General features: G+C 38.3%; 1 protein-coding gene across 14 annotated transcripts in view; it reads left to right on the forward strand.

The window, feature by feature from the left end:
• The window catches only part of Socs5 (suppressor of cytokine signaling 5), a 61,436-nt gene extending 53,265 nt beyond the window's left edge, over positions 1 to 8,171 (forward strand). For all 14 annotated transcript variants that reach the window (XM_074049624.1, XM_074049630.1, XM_020155873.2 and 11 more), the window contains one exon: positions 1,157 to 8,171. In XM_074049624.1, coding sequence (XP_073905725.1) covers positions 1,169 to 2,779 — 1,611 coding nt within the window. In that variant the 5' untranslated portion in view covers positions 1,157 to 1,168 and the 3' untranslated portion in view covers positions 2,780 to 8,171. The remainder of the gene's footprint in view (positions 1 to 1,156) is intronic.
• The last annotated feature ends 11,206 nt before the right edge of the window (positions 8,172 to 19,377 follow it).

Raw genomic sequence — 19,377 nt, forward strand, 5'->3', positions numbered from 1 at the left:
TTTACCAGCGAATGATAACATTTTGTTCTTCTTCATGGCTGCATAAAATTCCATTGTGTATAAGTACCACATTTTCTTAATCCATTCGTCAGTAGTGGGGCATCTTGGCTGTTTCCATAACTTGGCTATTGTGAATAGTGCTGCAATAAACATGGGTGTGCAGGTGCCTCTGGAGTAACCTGTGTCACAGTCTTTTGGGTATATCCCCAAGAGTGGTATTGCTGGATCAAATGGTTGAAAGACACCTTTTAAAAAAATGTTCTCTGCTATCATATGACAAAACCAGTTGAATTCTAAGTTTAGATTTTTTTTCCATTTTATGTTGACTTTCTGGTTGCTGAATGAGACAGTGTGCCTGATGTAGTCTTCAAACAAATTTTTTTTTTGTAAAGTGCTGTAAACTGCTTTAGAGTTCTGGTTTGGTTTGTTTTTTGGTGAACCTGGGGTTTGAACTCAGGGTCCCTTGTGCTTACTAAGCATGTGCTCTACCACTTGAGCCATATATCCAGCCTTTAGCGTTTTTTTTTTTTTTTGTTTTGTTTTTTTTAAGGAGCAAGAATAAAAATGCCAATAAAATAATAATGAATAAAAATGCCAATGAAAATGCATTTTTTGCCTTTGTTTGCAAATTAATACAATATTAGAACTTTTTTATTATTCTATTTTCACTCTTCTGAGATTAATAATTGGGAAGCTATTTAAACCTAAGTATTAAGGGTTTTTGAACTCATTTTAAGTTGTTATACAGTTGTAAACCTGATTATTACAACTTTTGAAAAATCAAATACAGACATGTTTCAATAATACATATTTTCCATTTGAAATACTTGAGGTGGTATTTCAGTTACTTGAAGTAAAGAAACAAAAATCTGTGGAATAATGAAAATAGGGTGATGCCTGGGAAAAGAAAGCAGTTAATTCAGAGGGATTGTTCCTATAACTAGAGTTGTGAGTGCTTTGTCTGAAAGGCAGAGGGAAATGAGCACTCACTGAATAAGGTCAGTGCCCGACAGGCCATAGAGGACGCTTGCCTCACAAGTTGAGCAGGCAGTGTGTGGCGTAGCTTGACTTGCCTCTGCAGTTCTGCACTGCCTTTTCCAGCCTCATATGCCACTTTGAGTAACTTATGTTTCTCCTTTTTGTATTTTGTCTTTAGATCTCATAATCAATGGATAAAGTGGGGAAAATGTGGAATAACTTCAAATACAGGTGTCAGAATCTCTTCAGTCACGAGGGAGGAAGCCGCAGCCAAAGTGTGGACATGAACTCCAACAGATGTTTGGCTGTCAAAGAGAAAAGCATCAGTCTGGGAGACTCATCTCCTCAGCAACAAAGCAGTCCCTTACGAGAAAATGTTGCCTTACAACTGGGATTAAGCCCTTCAAAGAATTCTTCAAGGAGAAACCAAAATTGTGCCACTGAAATCCCTCAGATTGTTGAGATAAGCATTGAGAAGGATAGTGACTCCTGTGTGACCCCAGGAGCAAGACTCTCACGAAGAGATTCCTACTCTAGACATGCCCCATGGGGTGGGAAGAAAAAACATTCCTGTTCCACAAAGACCCAAAGTTCACTGGATACTGACAAAAAGTTTGGTAGAACTCGAAGTGGACTTCAAAGACGAGAAAGACGCTATGGAGTCAGTTCTGTGCATGACATGGACAGTGTTTCCAGCAGAGCTGTGGGGAGTCGCTCTCTGAGACAGAGGTTGCAAGACACTGTAGGCTTATGTTTCCCCATGAGAACTTATAGCAGGCAGTCGAAGCCACTCTTTTCCAATAAGAGAAAAATACATCTTTCTGAATTGATGCTGGAGAAATGCCCTTTTCCTGCTGGCTCAGATTTAGCCCAGAAATGGCATTTGATTAAACAGCATACAGCTCCTGTGAGCCCACATTCAACATTTTTTGATACATTTGATCCATCTTTGGTGTCTACAGAAGATGAAGAAGATAGGCTTCGAGAGAGAAGGCGGCTCAGTATTGAAGAAGGGGTCGATCCCCCTCCCAATGCACAGATACATACATTCGAAGCTACTGCACAGGTGAATCCATTATATAAACTGGGACCAAAGTTAGCTCCTGGAATGACAGAAATAAGTGGGGACAGTTCTGCAGTTCCACAAGTTAATTGTGACTCAGAAGAGGACACAACCACCCTATGTTTGCAGTCACGGAGGCAGAAGCAGCGCCAGGTGTCTGGAGACAGCCATGCCCACGTTAGCAGACAGGGAGCTTGGAAAGTCCATACGCAGATCGATTACATACACTGCCTTGTGCCAGATTTGCTTCAGATCACAGGGAATCCCTGTTACTGGGGAGTGATGGACCGTTATGAAGCAGAAGCCCTTCTTGAAGGGAAACCAGAAGGCACATTTTTGCTCAGGGACTCTGCGCAAGAGGACTACCTCTTCTCCGTGAGCTTCCGCCGCTACAACAGATCCCTACATGCCCGAATTGAGCAGTGGAATCACAACTTTAGTTTTGATGCCCACGACCCGTGTGTGTTCCACTCCTCCACTGTAACAGGACTTCTAGAACATTATAAAGACCCCAGTTCTTGCATGTTTTTTGAACCATTGCTTACTATATCACTGAACAGAACTTTTCCTTTCAGCCTGCAGTATATCTGCCGTGCAGTAATCTGCAGGTGCACGACGTATGATGGGATCGATGGGCTCCCGCTGCCATCAATGTTACAAGATTTTTTAAAAGAATATCATTATAAACAAAAAGTTAGGGTTCGCTGGTTAGAGAGAGAACCAGTCAAGGCAAAGTAAACTCTCCTGTCCCAAAAGGCATTCACTACGTCTGCTTTCATGTGCATCAGACAGCACACCTATAGGGAGCACAGTGTCAGTGCTAGGATTTTTCACACAGTATGTTTAGTTATTAACCTCTGTCATATGGGATCTGCTGTTACTCAAACATGGTGCCTATTTGAAACACCCGGATAGAGCTCCAGGTGTACAGTGAGGCTAGGAGAACACTTGCCAGGTTAGCTACCAGTTTGGTTTTGTAGTAATTTGGTGTAGTAATTGAGTGAGGCAGCTGGGGCATTTGCTATGAAGAATTCTATTTCTTACTGAAGAACAAATTATTAATATTGGATGAGTATTTCAACAGTGTGACTAATGTTTGAAATTATTTTTTCTAAGAATTTTTCTATAACCTTACAAGAGTAGTGATGTTTGTAGTTACAATAAATCAAGCTTTGGACATCCAAATAAATAAGTAAAAGACTGCCTTTTCAAAAAAATGCAGTTTTCTGGCCACACGGGCATAGTGCAGTTCACTTAAGTGTTGATGTAGTTTATAGTCAGTCTCCTTTTCTCTTCTGCAAAAGGAACTGTTAAGTAAACCAGGTTTTCTAAAGTCATTCTTAAAGAAATTTCAGACTTACAAAGTTAGAAGTCTCATTTTATTTAAAGGCCCTTGGTATTAATTTTTTAATGAGTGCTTCAACTTTAAACTTGCATTTGAAATCGCTGCTGCAATTGTAGTCAGGTGTGTGACTTTTTTAAAGCTGACATGTGCAGTCTAAACATGGTTTCACTAAAGTTGGATCTTTTCCTATGCCCATGATGAGCTTGTGAGCCATGACAAAAATGAGACTAGATGATGCCTAGATAAGTCAGATAATAGTAACTACAGTGGTTGCTGATGTTGAGATTATTGTTAAACTATAATTAATGATTTGGATGGCAGTGTTTATCTCTTTGTTGTAAGCTCTCATAGCTAAATTGCTTAAGTATAATTTATAGCACTTCAGTGCAGTTAATTCTTAATGAAAAATATGAAACCTAAATTGCAGATTTCAAAGGTACTGTACAAGCATTGTATCTGTAAATAACTTTACCTAGCACCTTTTTGTCACTTAGAATAGTACGTAATACAACTTGAGTGAGCGCTTTGGGAAGTATTATCAAGTTCTAGTGTTGCTTCTTAGTATTGAACTGAATTTTCAGTTCTGTCCTAGACATTTGCACTACAGTAGCCAATTCCATTCTCCTATCTTTTTGTTAATGTGCTCTGTACTGCTGGTGAGTGCTCCTTAGTTTCCATACCAGCTGGTACAGGTTATTTTATATCCCTATGGCTATTTCCAAGGCTACAAAAAAGAAAAGCTATATTTGTATGCAACACTAATAGCCCTTTGACTGCTAATGTATGTTTCTGCTTGCTGTGCCTTGTTATGGCTGCTTTTTTGTGCTAATAAAGTATGTTTGGTGTTGTTGTATATCTGCTGTTTTATACATTTGCAACAATTTCTCTTGTACGTGGAATGGTTTGGGGTTTTTAATTTAGCATTACCTGACAACCTACTCTAGTTAATGCAGATTTACCTACAGTCTAATACTGACTTATCAGAATAAGCTAACTTTCAGTTTAGAGCTCTCCACCTTTCTAATCCTAATCATATATACTGTGTCACAGTATCTATAGTCACTGCAAATTACTGTACAGTTTAGATTGCAACAGAAAATTCACAGAGAAATTAAAAACCTATTGATTTCTCTGCTCATAAGTGAAAAGATTGAAACTGTCAATAACATATTACAGTAAATGAGCATTTATAGCATTCAGCTGCATCAGAAACAAGTAAAATGAAGTCTCGTGAACTTACTTGTTCAAGTCACCATTTATTAGTTTGGGGACCATTTTAATTGAAAATAAATGCCCAAAATGTAGACCTTTAACCAAAGACTTGTCCATTTTACTGCAAAATGGGGATTTAAGGGACTTAGAATTTCTGTTATTTCTATTAGAAGTCCCTCAAGAAATATATACCAAAGTGTTTGAGAACTTCATCCAAACCTACTTTAAAGTATTATGTGCAATTAAGTTGTTATGACATAATTATATTGCATAATTATTGGGTCCGTTTTCTTGTGCTTATAATGTACCTGGGAAATAAACCTCTTGAAAAAACAGTCCGCACCGATTCTTGGAGAAGGACTACATATGCAAGTAAGACGGTGTGGTGAAGAGGTAACTTGAAACTCCAAGAAAGCACTTGATGTTTTTATGTGTTTGTTGCAAATTGATGTTCTAAGTGTAGTTTTTTAGAAAGTATTAATGCTTTTATGTATTTTGCAACTTTCCTATGTTAAATGCAAATTGTTTTAAATGTGTAACTTTTGAGTTTATGTAAGCATGTGTACACTGCTAAAAGTCACTTTTGTTTCAGTTTGTGTATAATATTAATATGCAACTTTTGGTTTAAATTTTTTTCTTAAAATATTAGTGGCTTACATTTTAAAAAAGAAAAATCACCAGCATGAAAGTGCATCTAAGTCTATATTCAGTGTGTCTTTTTCTGAGTCCATTGTAGCCGTCAACTAAATTTGTGATTTTAATGGTATTTTTTTGAAGTGCATTTTATTACAAACCAGGAAATGCTTTAGAAGATGGGACATCTTCGTAGTGAAATAATTAGCTCAAGGAGAAGTCACTTTGATTCATAACCACTATCATTTTCATACACACACCCCTCTACCTTTCCCTCTCCCCTCTCTCCCTCCTCCCTCTTTCTCCTTCTATCTCCCTCTTTCTCCATATATGTATACATATGTGTATTTATGTATGCATATGTATGCACATTTATATACTTGTGATGTAATGTTACTTAAGATAGTAATACTGCCAACTGATTTTAAATCATTTAGAGGCTTTGTCCTGTAGGCAAAACCTGAGGAATATTCTTTCACCACTCAGATTTTATTATCTGCTCCTAAAGTTTAACCTTGCCACTGTAGTCTTATTTGCAATACAGTCACTTTACAGAGAAAAAGAATTCATCAGCATTTTCTTTGCTGGCCAGACAGTTAAAAAATAATAATAAACAGCTTTTATTATAATTATTAAGTCATAATTAAATTTACACTTCTAAGACAAAAAAAAAAATCGAACCCAAATCATTCTCCACAATGCAGTCTGTGCTCTTACAGTCATTTAGGAAGTTAATGACTTGAACCATAAAAACTGATACTTGAATTCCAAGCTTCATTTTGACAAAATCTAACGTTTATGAACTTTTTTATTTGACATTTTGATCTGGTTGCTAATTCCTTTGCTCTCTGGCACTAAACACTAATCTGGTAAGCTTTATTAAGACTGATCCTAAATCTTTTTTTTATTTTTTTTTTAAGCAAATGACAAAAAATGCTTTGTGGTAGAAGCAAAGAGCCCCAGAGCAAGTCTAAGGAAGACAGCCAGGTCCATCTCAGAGAGTGTGCTAATACAGGAAGGTCACCAGTACCTTCACTTACTCTACCCTGGTACATGGACCTTTACTCAGATGGATCTCCATAAAATTACACCCAGAGGGCTGACTTAAAATGAAAAGTCTCCAAAGAGAGCAATGCTGCTTGGTGCATGGGTATAAAAACACTGTGAGAGGCTCAGGTTTTGTTTTCAAATTTCTTACAACAGCTGATACAGAACACAGGCTTTTTAAAAATAGTATGTTCCATTGAGATTTGAATTGGGATTTTTGTGGGAAGTAGTTGGGTTTTTTGGGGGGGGTGAGGTTGGGCTTTGCAAGGTTTGGATGAGTTGAGGCAGCTGTTTTCATGCCTAGGAATCTTGATTGAATGTTTAGACTTCAGCCATTCATTCAACAAATGTGCACTGAAGGCCTATGTGGCGATCACCATTTTAGGCACTGGCTGTACACTGTGTACAAGACAAAACTACTACCTTCTGGAGCTTAATACATTTTAGTTGATAAGACATGAAACACAAAATCTCGGAAACTAAACAAAATGAGGTAGAGTATGGTGATAGGGGAGTTAAGCATAATCTTACAGGATCACTGGGGAATAGCAACTTTGAATGATGATAAGATTGCACTAAGATCAAAGAATAGAACATTCTAGATGAAGAGAAAATAAAGCCCAAATCCCCAAAGCAGCAGTGAGTTAAGCTGAGAAAGAAAGTGCCAGTAAAATGAGATGATAGGCAATGAGGTTCTGGGATAGATAAGATCTTGAACATTGAGGGCCAGGAGCTCATAGTAAGGAATTTAGATTTTCTCCTGAAAATGATGGGGAACCATTGGAGGGTTTTAAAGAAGGGAATGACATGGCCTGCTTTTATATTCCTCTGATAATGTGGAGAATGGGTGGAGTGGGACGAGAGGGAAGGTAGTCACCAAGGCGAAACTGGTAGTCATCAAGGGTGGCAGTCATGCAGAGAAGTCAGGTTCAGGGTGTAGCTTAATGGCAGCACTGACAGGATTTGGTGATGGATGTGAAGAAGAGAAAAAAGTCCAACTTTTGGTATAAGCATGGTACATTACTGTAATCCCAGCACTCAAAAAACTGAGGCAGAGGGATCACAAGTTTCAGGCCAACCTGGATTAAACAGCAACACTCAAAAACAAACACATAAATTGAATCCTGCCTGATATGTGGAGTCTTGAGATTGAACAGGCAATTGGGTGTCTGAACATAGTTTAGGGGAAAAAATAAAACATTGGAGACATAGTATTTAAGAATATAGGACAGGATGGCAATGGGTTTTTGCATTAGATGATTTCTTTGGGGGAAGTAATTGTGGAAACATTTATTCTTTGTTAATTCAGTGTTCTATATTATTAGATTTTTCCCCCCTAAAGTTACCAATTTTCCATAGAGTATTTGCCTTTGGAAAAGTTTTAAATCAGCAAGGTGCTGGTGGCTCACACCTGTAATCCTAGCTATTCAGGAGGTAGAGGTCAGGAGGATCATGGTTCAAAGCCAGCCCCAGGCAAACAGTTCAGGAGACCCTATGGAAAAAAACTTCATGAAAAAGGGATGGCGGAGTGACTCAAGCAGTAAGAGTGCCTGCCTAGCAAGTGAGAGGCCCTGAGTTAAAACCCAGTACCAATAAATAAAAATGTTTGTAATCCTGAAATCATAAACTTTGCATTGAATTTTAAATTTATCTGTATTGGATTTGGTTGTCATGCTGTTCGTGTCAAATTTGGTTATCAGCATTAATTTTTATAGGATAAATTCAAGTTCATTATTTGATCATTTATAAAGGACCAAAGATTCGGAAGAATCAGTAACCTCAAAGGTCCAAGCTAGCATCTTCTGTGCCACCTCTCTCCTGTCCCTCCCAAGGCCTATTTTGTAATATTCTAGAGGTAATTGCTATAAATAAACATTTGTTGTAGTTCCGCTACTTTTCTATGCATTTTTAATAGTTAAAAGATGAATTTAATAAAATATACAGTTAGATGATAGTAAGAATTTAAAGGCTTGAGTCACTTTTAGAGACTATACTCAGCACCCTCCAAGTGAGGCTCTTCACCTGAGTCAGTGTGCACCTAGGTCACCAAGGTCATGGGCAGGCCCTTCCATGATTAGAATAAATGTGAAGGGCTGGGGGTCCTTTTAAAATAAAATTTCAGTGGAAGATGAGTCACCTCGCTGAGTTTATAAACTGGGAGAGGGGGGTACACTATATAAATGTATAATGAATATAAAAATACACAATACAAAAAACTGGTTTCACTTGAGGTAAGGAATAACAAGTGACATGTGGAGTCACTGATTTGGGAAAAGGTAGTGGATTTGCCTCATCACAAGAGGCTAGTCTAGGAGTTTGATTTAGCAGAAGATGTGGCAGGCAGTGGTAGGGAGCAAATGAAAAGGGACAGGATTGGGTGGGAGAATCCTCCTTTGCTGTTGGTTATAGCATTTGAATATGCTGGATGGAATAGTGTGGACTGGGTTCTTGAGGAAGAATTAGAAATTACTCCAGCAAGCCAGGTCTGGTGGCTCATGCCTGTAATCCTAGCTACTCAGGAGGCAGCGATCAGGAGGATCATGGTTTGAGACCAGCCCCTGCAAATAGTTAACGAGACCCTATTTCAAATATCCAACGCACAACTCAAAAAGAAAGAAATTACATCAGCAGACAAGGGATAAATGACAACCAGGAAAGAAGGGAGTCAGGAAGTCTACATCAGACTAAGCTCTGGAATTAAACTGATCGCAGAAAAGTTACAGAAGAAAAACAGCACAATTTTGAATAAAGAAAAGCAAGTTGTTTGCTGCCCTGGCAGATTTCTAGTTAAATATGTCACAGTTTCTCCAAGTGTAAGCAAATCATAAAGTCAAGCTGTATCTCACAAATAATATGTCCTGTTTTTAAGTAAAACAAACCATATAAAATGTCCTGTTTTTAGATAAAACATAGATAATGTCTTTAAGTGCATGTTCAAGGAAGACGTCATTCCCTAGCCATACTTACATAGGGAAAAACAGGTCAAATCTAAAACATCAAAAATGTTTTTATTTGACACAAATGCTGAGAAAGTTTGCAAAATAAGATTTTGTGAGGAGTTACCCCTCCAAATGCTGATACGATTGATACAGTTTTTCTCACTTCTCAGTTTAGTGTAAAAGCTGCATAGAATTTTTATTATTTAGTAATGCTACATTTAGAAGCATAGAGCAGTGCTACCTAACATTTCTTTCTCCAGGTAGTTACTGGATATCCCTTTCTAACTAAAAACCCAAGAGTTTAGGTTTTTGTTGATTAATGACATAAGCCTGTCATTGTATTCAATGGTTTCATCTCTTCCCATCTGCCTTGAAACGCATATAATTATGCACTAGCCCTACCCTTTACTGATTTTATTTCAAAGGACAAATTATTTTAAATTTATTTTACTGGTCTTAACCCCTTTAAGAAACTTTAAGAAAATCAAACAGTAATACTTTAAAACTTTGTCACCTAATTTTATAACTATTTTTATGTGCCCTTGGGTATAATTGAGATAGTACTGAATTTTAATAACATTAGAAGAATAAAGAAATATTTTGTTATAGTAGCTACAACCTTGTGGATAATATAAATTTGTAAATTGTAACTTTAAAATATTGCCTTAGCTTTTAGCAATTTCTTCCCTAGTGATAATAATAGAGCTAGAAGGCTAAAATTATTTTCTAGAATTTGGATATGCTAAATTTCTCAATCCTTTGAATAGAGAATTTCATTGTTTATCAGTGTTATAAGCAAAATAAATGTAAGGGCCTATTTGACCTACAAACAAATAATTCTGTCAGAAGCTGAGCAATGTACAAAAATAAACCTTCTTGAAAAGCTGCCAGGAGAGTTTCCTGGCCCAGCAAAGAAACCATATATAACTTGAAGTAGCAGACGGCCTGTGACTACATCCTTCTTCTCTTTGACACCTGGCTTGGAGAGGATTAAGAAACTTGTCCAAGGTCATATTAAGAATGTCAAAACTAGATTCCAAACATGGTCTGAGACCACAAGTCAAACTCTTACCTACTATCCTGGGATAATATCCTGAGATCCTAATTTTTGTCAGCCAAATTAATGTTTCTTCCTTTTGTTCTTTTATTATATTTCATGTTTACAACAGATTTTAAATAACTGATCACAGAGGATTCTACACATTGATAAAAGTGTCAAAAGAACAGCCCCTAGAGTCTTCCTTAATCCATATGCTCCATGTTGTTATTTAAGAAGTGCCCCTGTGAATTTGCCTGGTTTTATCTGACTGCTCTCCCCATATTCCCTGCTCTCCTGTTACCCTGCAGTCCTTTTACATTCTCCAGTACCAACATCCTTTTCACCTCAGGGCCTTTGCCCATGCTGCCCCTCCTGAAATGTGACCTCCCCATTCCTCTCCACAGCAAGGTGATACTTTTCAGTCTTCATAATGCTCCAGACACCTGGTCAGGCCCATTAAAGGAGACACATATTCCCCAACCTTTGTTTTTTTCCTAGTCTTTATTATAAAAGCTTGCAAATATTTTATTTTGGGTTTTGAGTTTGGGTTTTCCCTCTAGAGAGCCAAGACTATTTCTATCTTGTTTGCTGTTTTATCTTCAGTGCCTGATACAGAGAAGGTGTTTAATATTTGTTAAATGAGTGAAAAATTGACTAGTATTTAACTTTTCATTCTACTTACAACCAGGGTCATGGAAACCTTACTGCATGTCCTTCTAAAACCTAGATTGTTCTATGTATTTCCATCATTTCTTTGGTTGGTTGGTTCTGCAGAGAAAGGTCCGGTTAATCTGACTTTAATTTGTCTTGATGTCCCATGCTAGTTACTCTCTGAAGACCACCACCGTCTTTTCTAAAATCTCACAAGCTCTACTGTTAGTAACCACCCCCAAATGTGGCCCAGGATTTTGTCAAGTTCTTGACCTGCTGTTTGTGGAACCACCCGACTCCCCTTACTTAAATATAGGGCCACTTCTCTGGTTTCCCAGCATGCTTCGTGTTTTCTCAAATACTCTGATAACTCAGTCATCAGGCACCTTTGTGGAGACTCTCTTAGTTCTCTGGGGAAAACAAAATCTAGACAGAATATATGGAAGTATGTAGAGTTACTGTGCTGTTTTCTGTTTCTCCACCCATTCAGCCATTTCTTCTTGCCAGCCTTCATTCTGCCTTTTTCAGAAATGGTAAAATAGGAATTATAGTTTCCCAGCATCCAGTAACATATCACTTACCATTTCTTTATTCATTATCTAGTCCCAAACATAACTAAAACTGTGTTTTTATTTTCATTTGTTTGTTTTTGAGACAGGGCTTGCTATGTAGCCCATACTGGCCTGGAACTCAATCCTCCTGCCTCAGCTTCTGGAGTACTGGAATTCCAGGTTTGTGCCACCACGCCCAGTGTGTGTGTGTGTGTGTGTGTGTGTGTGTGTGTGTGTGTGAAGTGGAAGTACTTTTTTTCCAATGCTTTCCACCATCCTCTTTAAACATGCACATGTGTCAACCAAAGACAGGGCTTGGAAAACCTGCACTTTAAAATACACTGTTGTAGGTGCTAAAAGTACAACTAGATATTTAAAAGAATGCAGAGGAAGAGTCTTCATTGAAGTATGTAATAGCTGAATCTTTAAAAAGTTGTTTCGGCATCAATTTCATGTGAAAAATACAAATTGTGTTTTCTACCTGAATATCCAGAATGCAGGGTCTTGTGAGTGATAAAATCCAATGGACACATCTCTACTGTCGTCCCTCTTTGTTTCTCCAGTCTTGTTTTTATACTTAGTCTTCAAATAATTTCCCTCCATTACATGTTAAGAGATTTTTTTAAGAACCAGGCATGGTGGCACACATCTGTAATTCCAGCACAGTGATGTTCAGAACCACAGAACTTAGGGTCATTAGTTTCAGTGCTTGTTACCTCTGACCAGTTCCACAAAAAAAAAAAAAAAAAGTGTGCAAGGTGGGTAAGTATTACAAACACAGAAACCAAAAGTGATTCCTTTTATATTAACACTTTAAAAGAGTTTGGAACTTCAGTAAAAACATCCAAGAACGATGCTTTGGAAATAGAGAAATACTCAAAGTATGACGTTTTAAATTCTGGGTGATTACAATCTCAGTTCATTGAACTTGACCTCTAGTGGACAGGTGCGGATGACTTCATCATTCCTTATTAATCGAGTGAAGACACTGAAGAGGACTGATATGCTCATGCTGAGTGGGTGAAATGTAGATAAGGGCACCGTGTCTCTTACAGCCTGAGCACAACACTGCCCACCCAGGTAGCTTTAAAAAAAGAGGAAGATGAAGAGATAATTAATATGACAGCTTCCTGCAGTGAATGGAGAAGCCATGGGTAATACTCTACAAGTGAGGTGTGGGGAGCGTTTAGGCAATGGCCTTGGGTCAGAGGTAACAAGCGCTGAAACTAAAGACCCTAAGTTCTATGGTTCTGAACATCACTGTTTTTAGTAAAAGGCAGTACCCTGAATGGCTATCATGAGATTTTGTGAAGTCCTAGCAAGCTGGGATGTGGTAGGGTTAGAGGCTAGGGTTCAAGTTTGGAACCTGCCACTCTTAGCATTTTAGTCAAATCACAGTTTCTCAACCTTTGTTTCTTCCTGTCAGTAAGAAAATAATACCTACCTCACAGAATCATATTTTGGAAATCATCTCAAATGAGAAATGACAAACACCAAGCATTAATTTTCAGAACCACATGGGACTTGGAAAAATGGACATTTTGTAATTATATATGTATATAGTATATATATGTGTGTGTGTGTGTGTGTGTGTGTGTGTATGCATATATATGTGTGTGTATGTATAGATATATCTATGAGTTAGTATAAGATAGAGCAATCCACTTAAAATTCTTCTGTGGTTTGGGATCTAACCCAGGTTGTTGAGCATACTAGGCAAACATCCTAATTCTGAGCTACACTCCCAGCCCTTAAAATAATTTTTATGCTAAGAAAGAACATCTTCTGCTGGAGGACTCACATTTATTTTGTAGCTGTGTAATTTCTCAGACTGTCCGGACTGTGCCTCAGCTCCACTGCCTATTAACCACTCTGTTTACTAGGACTGGTCTCTTCTCAGGCTTGGTTTCTTTACCTCCTTCATTGAGGTCTGGAAAAATGAAACTGAATAATCTTTGAGAAATGCATAGCACAGGTGGCTGGCAAATAGTAAGTGCCCAATGAATGTTACCATTTTCTTTGACCTTATATCCATCTGCATGTGCTAGACTTGACTAAAAGGTAAACTGAGTCCATAGTTCTCCTATACACTGTTTAATGTGGAGTTTTAAAGATGGACATAGTCAAAATGTTAAATTCTTATCTTTAAAGCTTCATGAGAAAGAAATTACAAATGGTCTTGCTCAAAAAATTACTGGGAAGCAGAGAATAAAACCAACAATAATTCTATTCAAGCGTTTATATTAATGCTCATAAAATGTTTTAGTTTTCCATCAACTAAAAGAATTTATCATTGGAATCAATAGAAGGAGAGTTATTATAAATTTAGTATGCTTTTTTACATCCTGATAGAATTGTGATAATACACATAGGAAGAAAAGTTTAATATTTTTCTCCAAATATAACATTCTATCTTTAACCACGGCATTAAATACAGGGCCAGGAATCTCTCTCTCTCTCTCTCTCTCTCTCTCTCTCTCTCTCTCTCTCTCTCTCTCTCTTCCCCCCTCATGAGGCATGACCACAGTAGCCGTAGACCTAGTGCAGCCGTCTTGTACACCAGTACACACATCTGGGTCACCTGTGGGAAATCCACATTGCCATCAGCTGTTATGTGATACTGAAACCCAATGTGGTTTCTTTTCATGATTTCTGGAATGGTTCCATCTAATTTCTGTTTGTCATTCCCCATTTTACACACTGAATCATTGCCAATTGTTACTGTGACCCCTTAAGGACAGGAACTTTACCATTCTGGTTCTTGCTGTATCACAACACACTGCCTGGCTTATAGCAAACCCTCAGTAAATAGTTGTTGAAAGAATGAATTAATTTTCAAAACTGAAACATTTATGTAGCTACTATGCACATAGTTAAAAAGCATAAAACATGACCTTGCCCTAAAAAATCTCTTCCATCTAAAAGAATTAAAGAACAGTGTCTGCTATTTTTACTTTGCTTTATGTCAAAAACAGTCATTATGCTTTATTCTGACCTTATGACTCAATTCCCTGACTACTTTATAGTAGTACTTTTAAGCACTTTATACTTAAAAGTCTCTTCTGACCATGTTATAAAACTGGGACTCAACCTTTTCAGGCCTTTTCACATCACTCTATGGTTAGATACTCCTTTAAGCCATAAAGAGATTGTGTGCACATCTTCAGATTCTAGAAACACTGGAGCTTTAGAAGATGCTGGGTTTGCTTTGAAGTTGAAAGTCTACCCTTTGTTGAGAAGTGGGGCCCAGGGGATCTGGAGCATATTATATGTATATATGATCCAGTATATGGAGGAAAGTGCTTCTGCCTGTTAACATCAGGTTAATCAAAGAGACAAAGGACAGTGGGCATAGGTAAGAGGTCACATGGCTATCACTCCTGAATGTTTATATTTACACTACGTGCACACCAGAATGGAGCTTCCATTGTTCAATTCAAAGTGTTTAGAGTCTTCTCCTCCAGATCCATTCTGAAGTCCCTAACAGAACGTGTTACATTTATAAAGAATGTCTCTGCACATCCAAATACCAAGGGAAAAGAAAATAGTATTTTTTTTATCATATGGGGGATTGAACTGAGGGCCTCATGGTTGCCCTTTAGCACTTGAATCACACCTGCAGTCCTTTGGCTTTCAGTTTTTCAGATAGGGTCTCACACTTTTGTCCGGGCCAGTTTCAGACCGTGGTACCCCTACATCCAATTCCTGAGTGACTGGAATTAAAGGTGTGCTTTACCATACCTGCCAAAGTTTTTTTGTTTTTATTTTTTGGTGGTACTGGGACTGGCCTAATATTTTGATTTCAATCATTTCTGAGCTCTGGTGCTATGTAAGAGGATGCACGCTGACCTGTGCAGGGACACACATTTCTCCCAGTGTGTCAGCTTGGGAAGGAAGGTTAAAGTGAATAAAGACACTTCCAAATCACACTTCTAGTCCTGTCCTTTGAGGTGAAGCTCACTTCCACCATATGTCATCTGATTCTTCTTTCAGTTCAGGAAAGCTAATGCATGTTGACTTACAAAGCAAAACAAAAACATTTTGAGGAAAGAAGTAAGTATCCCTACCTCCTTTATCACTGATCTGTTCCTTAGGTGACTCTAGTTCTTTTAGGTATAAAAACTTGAGGTAGCTTTTTATCCTTTGGTTATTTTATTCTGCTGTGGAATGAAAGGCTAAAAATCAAATGGTCTATAATATATTTAATTTGAATTTCTGGTTAAACGAATTAAGCAGTTAAAATACATATCCACTTGGGATTTCCCAAACCCATACCTGGGAAAAAAGACAATCTCCATGCTTACCAGGCAATCTCTGTGTCCAATAAATGACTCCTCAGAAGAAGGCTATGGCCCAGCCATTACCAAAGCTCTGCCCTGGTTCTCTCTAATCGAAAGAAGAAAGAGACATTCAATTAGGGGGCCTTTTACCTGGACTTATTTCTTCTTTTCTCTTTATGAAATTAGGAAGAATCCTGTCCTGCCTCTGACAGGTGCACACCTCAGGTGACTTGAGTCATTTTCCAGCCCTTTCTAGGTTCCATCACCTTAGCGCAGCATTTCTCAAGCTTCATAGTTTCAAAACCCCATGGTATTACTGATGACCCCTCAAAACTGTTATTTGTGGATTTATCTACCAATGTTCGCTGTCTTAGAAATCAAAATACATATTATAAAATATATCTTTGGGTTCAAACTGCAGTATCAAAAATCCACTAAAATATACATTTATTAGTTCTTTCAGGCAAGTGCTCTACCACTTATTTATTAGTTCTTTTAGGCAAGTGCTTGAGCCACTCCACCAGCCCTTACTAGTTCTTTTAAAAATAACAATAAACACATTAAACACTAACATAAATAACTTTTTTGGGAGGGGGAAACTTCTGTGAAACAAAATTCAGTGAGAAGAACTGCACTGTTAATCCTCACCCACCTCCGAAGCATCTGGCTTAATAGAAGACAGCTGGATGTTCTTATCTGCCTTTAGTCAGCTCAAATATGTTGCTTTGGTTATAAAACAAAATGAAGAAAACCTGACTTCACAGAGATATACAGTTGGAAACAAAGAGTGTTTTAATAGCCTTTTCAAATAATTGTAGACATGCTTGAGTGGTAGTAGAATAAAGCTTGGCCAAGGGTAGATTCTTAAGGGTTGGTTGCAAAGGAGAATTTGACTCCCTACCCGTGAACTTTTCAAATATATTATGTTCAAATACACTGGTCTGTCTTGCACTTGAGTGAATTGTTGTAGCAAGAGGTCACTTGGAAACTACTGGTTTGTGGAGTTAAGCAGCCCTTCCAAATCTGTACTCATGTCACTATTGAAGGTAAAAGTTCCATTCAACAATAGCACCACGGATCCCATCCGTGAATACTGAGAAAGTCATAATGTTGAAGAGAAGTTTTCCGAAGTTCTAATTTTTACTTGAGAACTCCAATTTTGTCCTTAGCAACTGATACTCTCAGTTGCTCTCCCTCAGTGGCATTGTCAAGAAAACGTGTGCCCAATGGCCAAGTTTTTTACTCATCTTCTAATAAAAATGGTGCTCCACTAAGCAGTGACTAGCTCAGCTTGCAACACAGTCGTGCAAGTGCTTGTCCTGGAGCCCCCCCACCGCCCCCCACAACTCCCACCACCACCCCACCACCTAGCTTCAGGTGCTGCAGGCTGCTTGATGTCTCCACAGAATACTAAAATGATGTGTGCTCAAGAGTTCAAATTTAATGAATTTAATGGTTTTGTTTTATTTTTGCTGCTTTACCAAAAAAAAAAATTTTTTTCAGTACTGGGGTTTGAACTCAGAACCTCACACTTGCTAGGTGAGTACTTTACCACTTGAGCCACTCCTCCATCCCATTTTGCTCTTGTTATTTTTTGGATAGGCCTAGTGTTTTTGTCCAGAGCCAGCCTTGAACCACGTCTTCCTATATATGCCTCCCATTTATCTGGGATAATAGGTGTGCACCACCACCCCACCCCCAGCCTATCGTTGAGAGGGGGTCTTGATAACTTTTTGCCCCAACTGGCTTCAGACTGGGATCTCCTTGATTTCTGCCTCCTGAGTATCTATGATTACAGGTTTTTACCACCACACCTGGCTTAAGAACTTTCCCTCCCTCCCTCCCTCCCTTCCTTCCTTCCTCCCTCCCTTCCTCCCTCCCTCCCTCCCTCCCTCCCTTCCTTCCTTCCTTCTCTCTTTTCCTTCCTTCTCTCCTTCTTCCTTCCTTTCTTCTCTCCCTCCCTCCCTCTCTTCCTTCCTCCTCTCTCTCTCTATCTTTCTTACTTTTTCTTCCAGCAGATTCTTAACTGTAGCTGGCCTTCTTTTTTTTTTTGCCCAGCCCAGGCAATAAGCAATACCATAACCCTCTAGTGCTCTGCCTTGGTTGATGCCCAGGTGCCATTTTTTCCAACCTTTGTTTTTGAAACATCAATGCAAATTTCAACACAGTTGTGTCAGAATAAACCATGAAATTTAAAAAAGTTATTCAACACTTTGTCTATTTCATATAATAAAATCTCTTCAATGATTAATTGGGTCCATGATGGACAAATTCAAGCAAAGAGCAAATCCAGACACATCTGTAGATTTGCCTGTTTTTAAGACACAGGTGCAAATCTGTAAATGATACATTAGTCTTCATGTTTACAGTGAAATATGAAATCTGATGAGTTATCATGGTTTGGAGAATGGTTTCTTTGACTGACTTTTCCTTCAGCAGGCATTCAACAATGTCAATTCTATAAGGTTGTCATTCTCTCAAACAGTGCATGTCCTTCTCCAGCCAATGTGATATGATAGCTCACCTGTAAGATGCTTCAGTATCTTTTTCATTTCTAGTTTGAAACCTGAAGCAACTTTTAAGATATGTTTTCCCCCTTTGGCACTGGGGTTTGAACTCAGGGCTCCAAACTTGTGAGGCAGACGCTCTACCACTCCACACCCCAAGTACCACTCCCCGCCCCCCTGCCCTTTTTGTTCTGATTATTTTGGAGATAGGGTCTTGCTTTTTGCTGGGCGTGGCCTGGACCATGGTCCTTCTATTTTATGCTTCTGCACTTACTGAGATGACAGGCAAGGACCACTGCCCCGGCTTTTTCCATTGAGATGGGGTCTTATGGTCTTGTGAACATTTTTGCCCAGGCTGACCTGGAGCCTCAATCTTCCTGACCTCAGCCTTCCAAGTAGGTGGGATTACAGGCGTGGGCCACTGGTGTCCACCTACAATTTTTAGCTTTTAAAAAAGCACTCTTCATGTCTACATTTAAAATATTCCTTTTTCTTTAAACTCTAATAGATACCAAAATGTCAATTTGAGATTGTTTTGTTGCATAAGGCACAATCTGAGGAATTATTCACCTCCACAAAGGTGAGGGGAAGATGGCGTCCATCAAATTTTCATTTCTCCATTAGTTTCTTTGATGCTGATGTCCCTTACATGAGTCAGGGACATCTGGTATTTCAAACAGGTGTGGATTGAGAAAGTGGTCTTCCTTATTCCTCTTTTTAATCCATCCTTCAAGATAAAAAAAAATAACCTACATTAAATTTTAGGATAAAATACTGAATTTTAAGTTTTTTCAAAAAACTTTCAAGCGTTATTTTTCTTTTAAAAAAAAAGTATATTTATTTCTTGTTGAACTTCCAAATAGATGCAAAGGAACTTTGGAATCTCAAAACAACCATGCATTGGGTAATACCAAGGTAACAGACATTATATATCATCATGTAACACACAGTTTTCTTCTGGAAAACTCCACTGTTCATTCAGGAAAATGGAAGTGAAAAAAGCAAGTAACATCTGAATGTTATTATAAACATAGTTTTGACCTCACAGACCTCCTGAGAAACTCTTAGAATGCCCAAGAGTCCCTAAGCTACACTTCATGAGTAACTGGTCTAGGGAGACACCGTTTTAAAT

The sequence above is a fragment of the Castor canadensis genome, chromosome 12 (assembly GCF_047511655.1).
Source record: "Castor canadensis chromosome 12, mCasCan1.hap1v2, whole genome shotgun sequence".
Taxonomy (NCBI): Eukaryota; Metazoa; Chordata; class Mammalia; order Rodentia; family Castoridae; genus Castor; species Castor canadensis.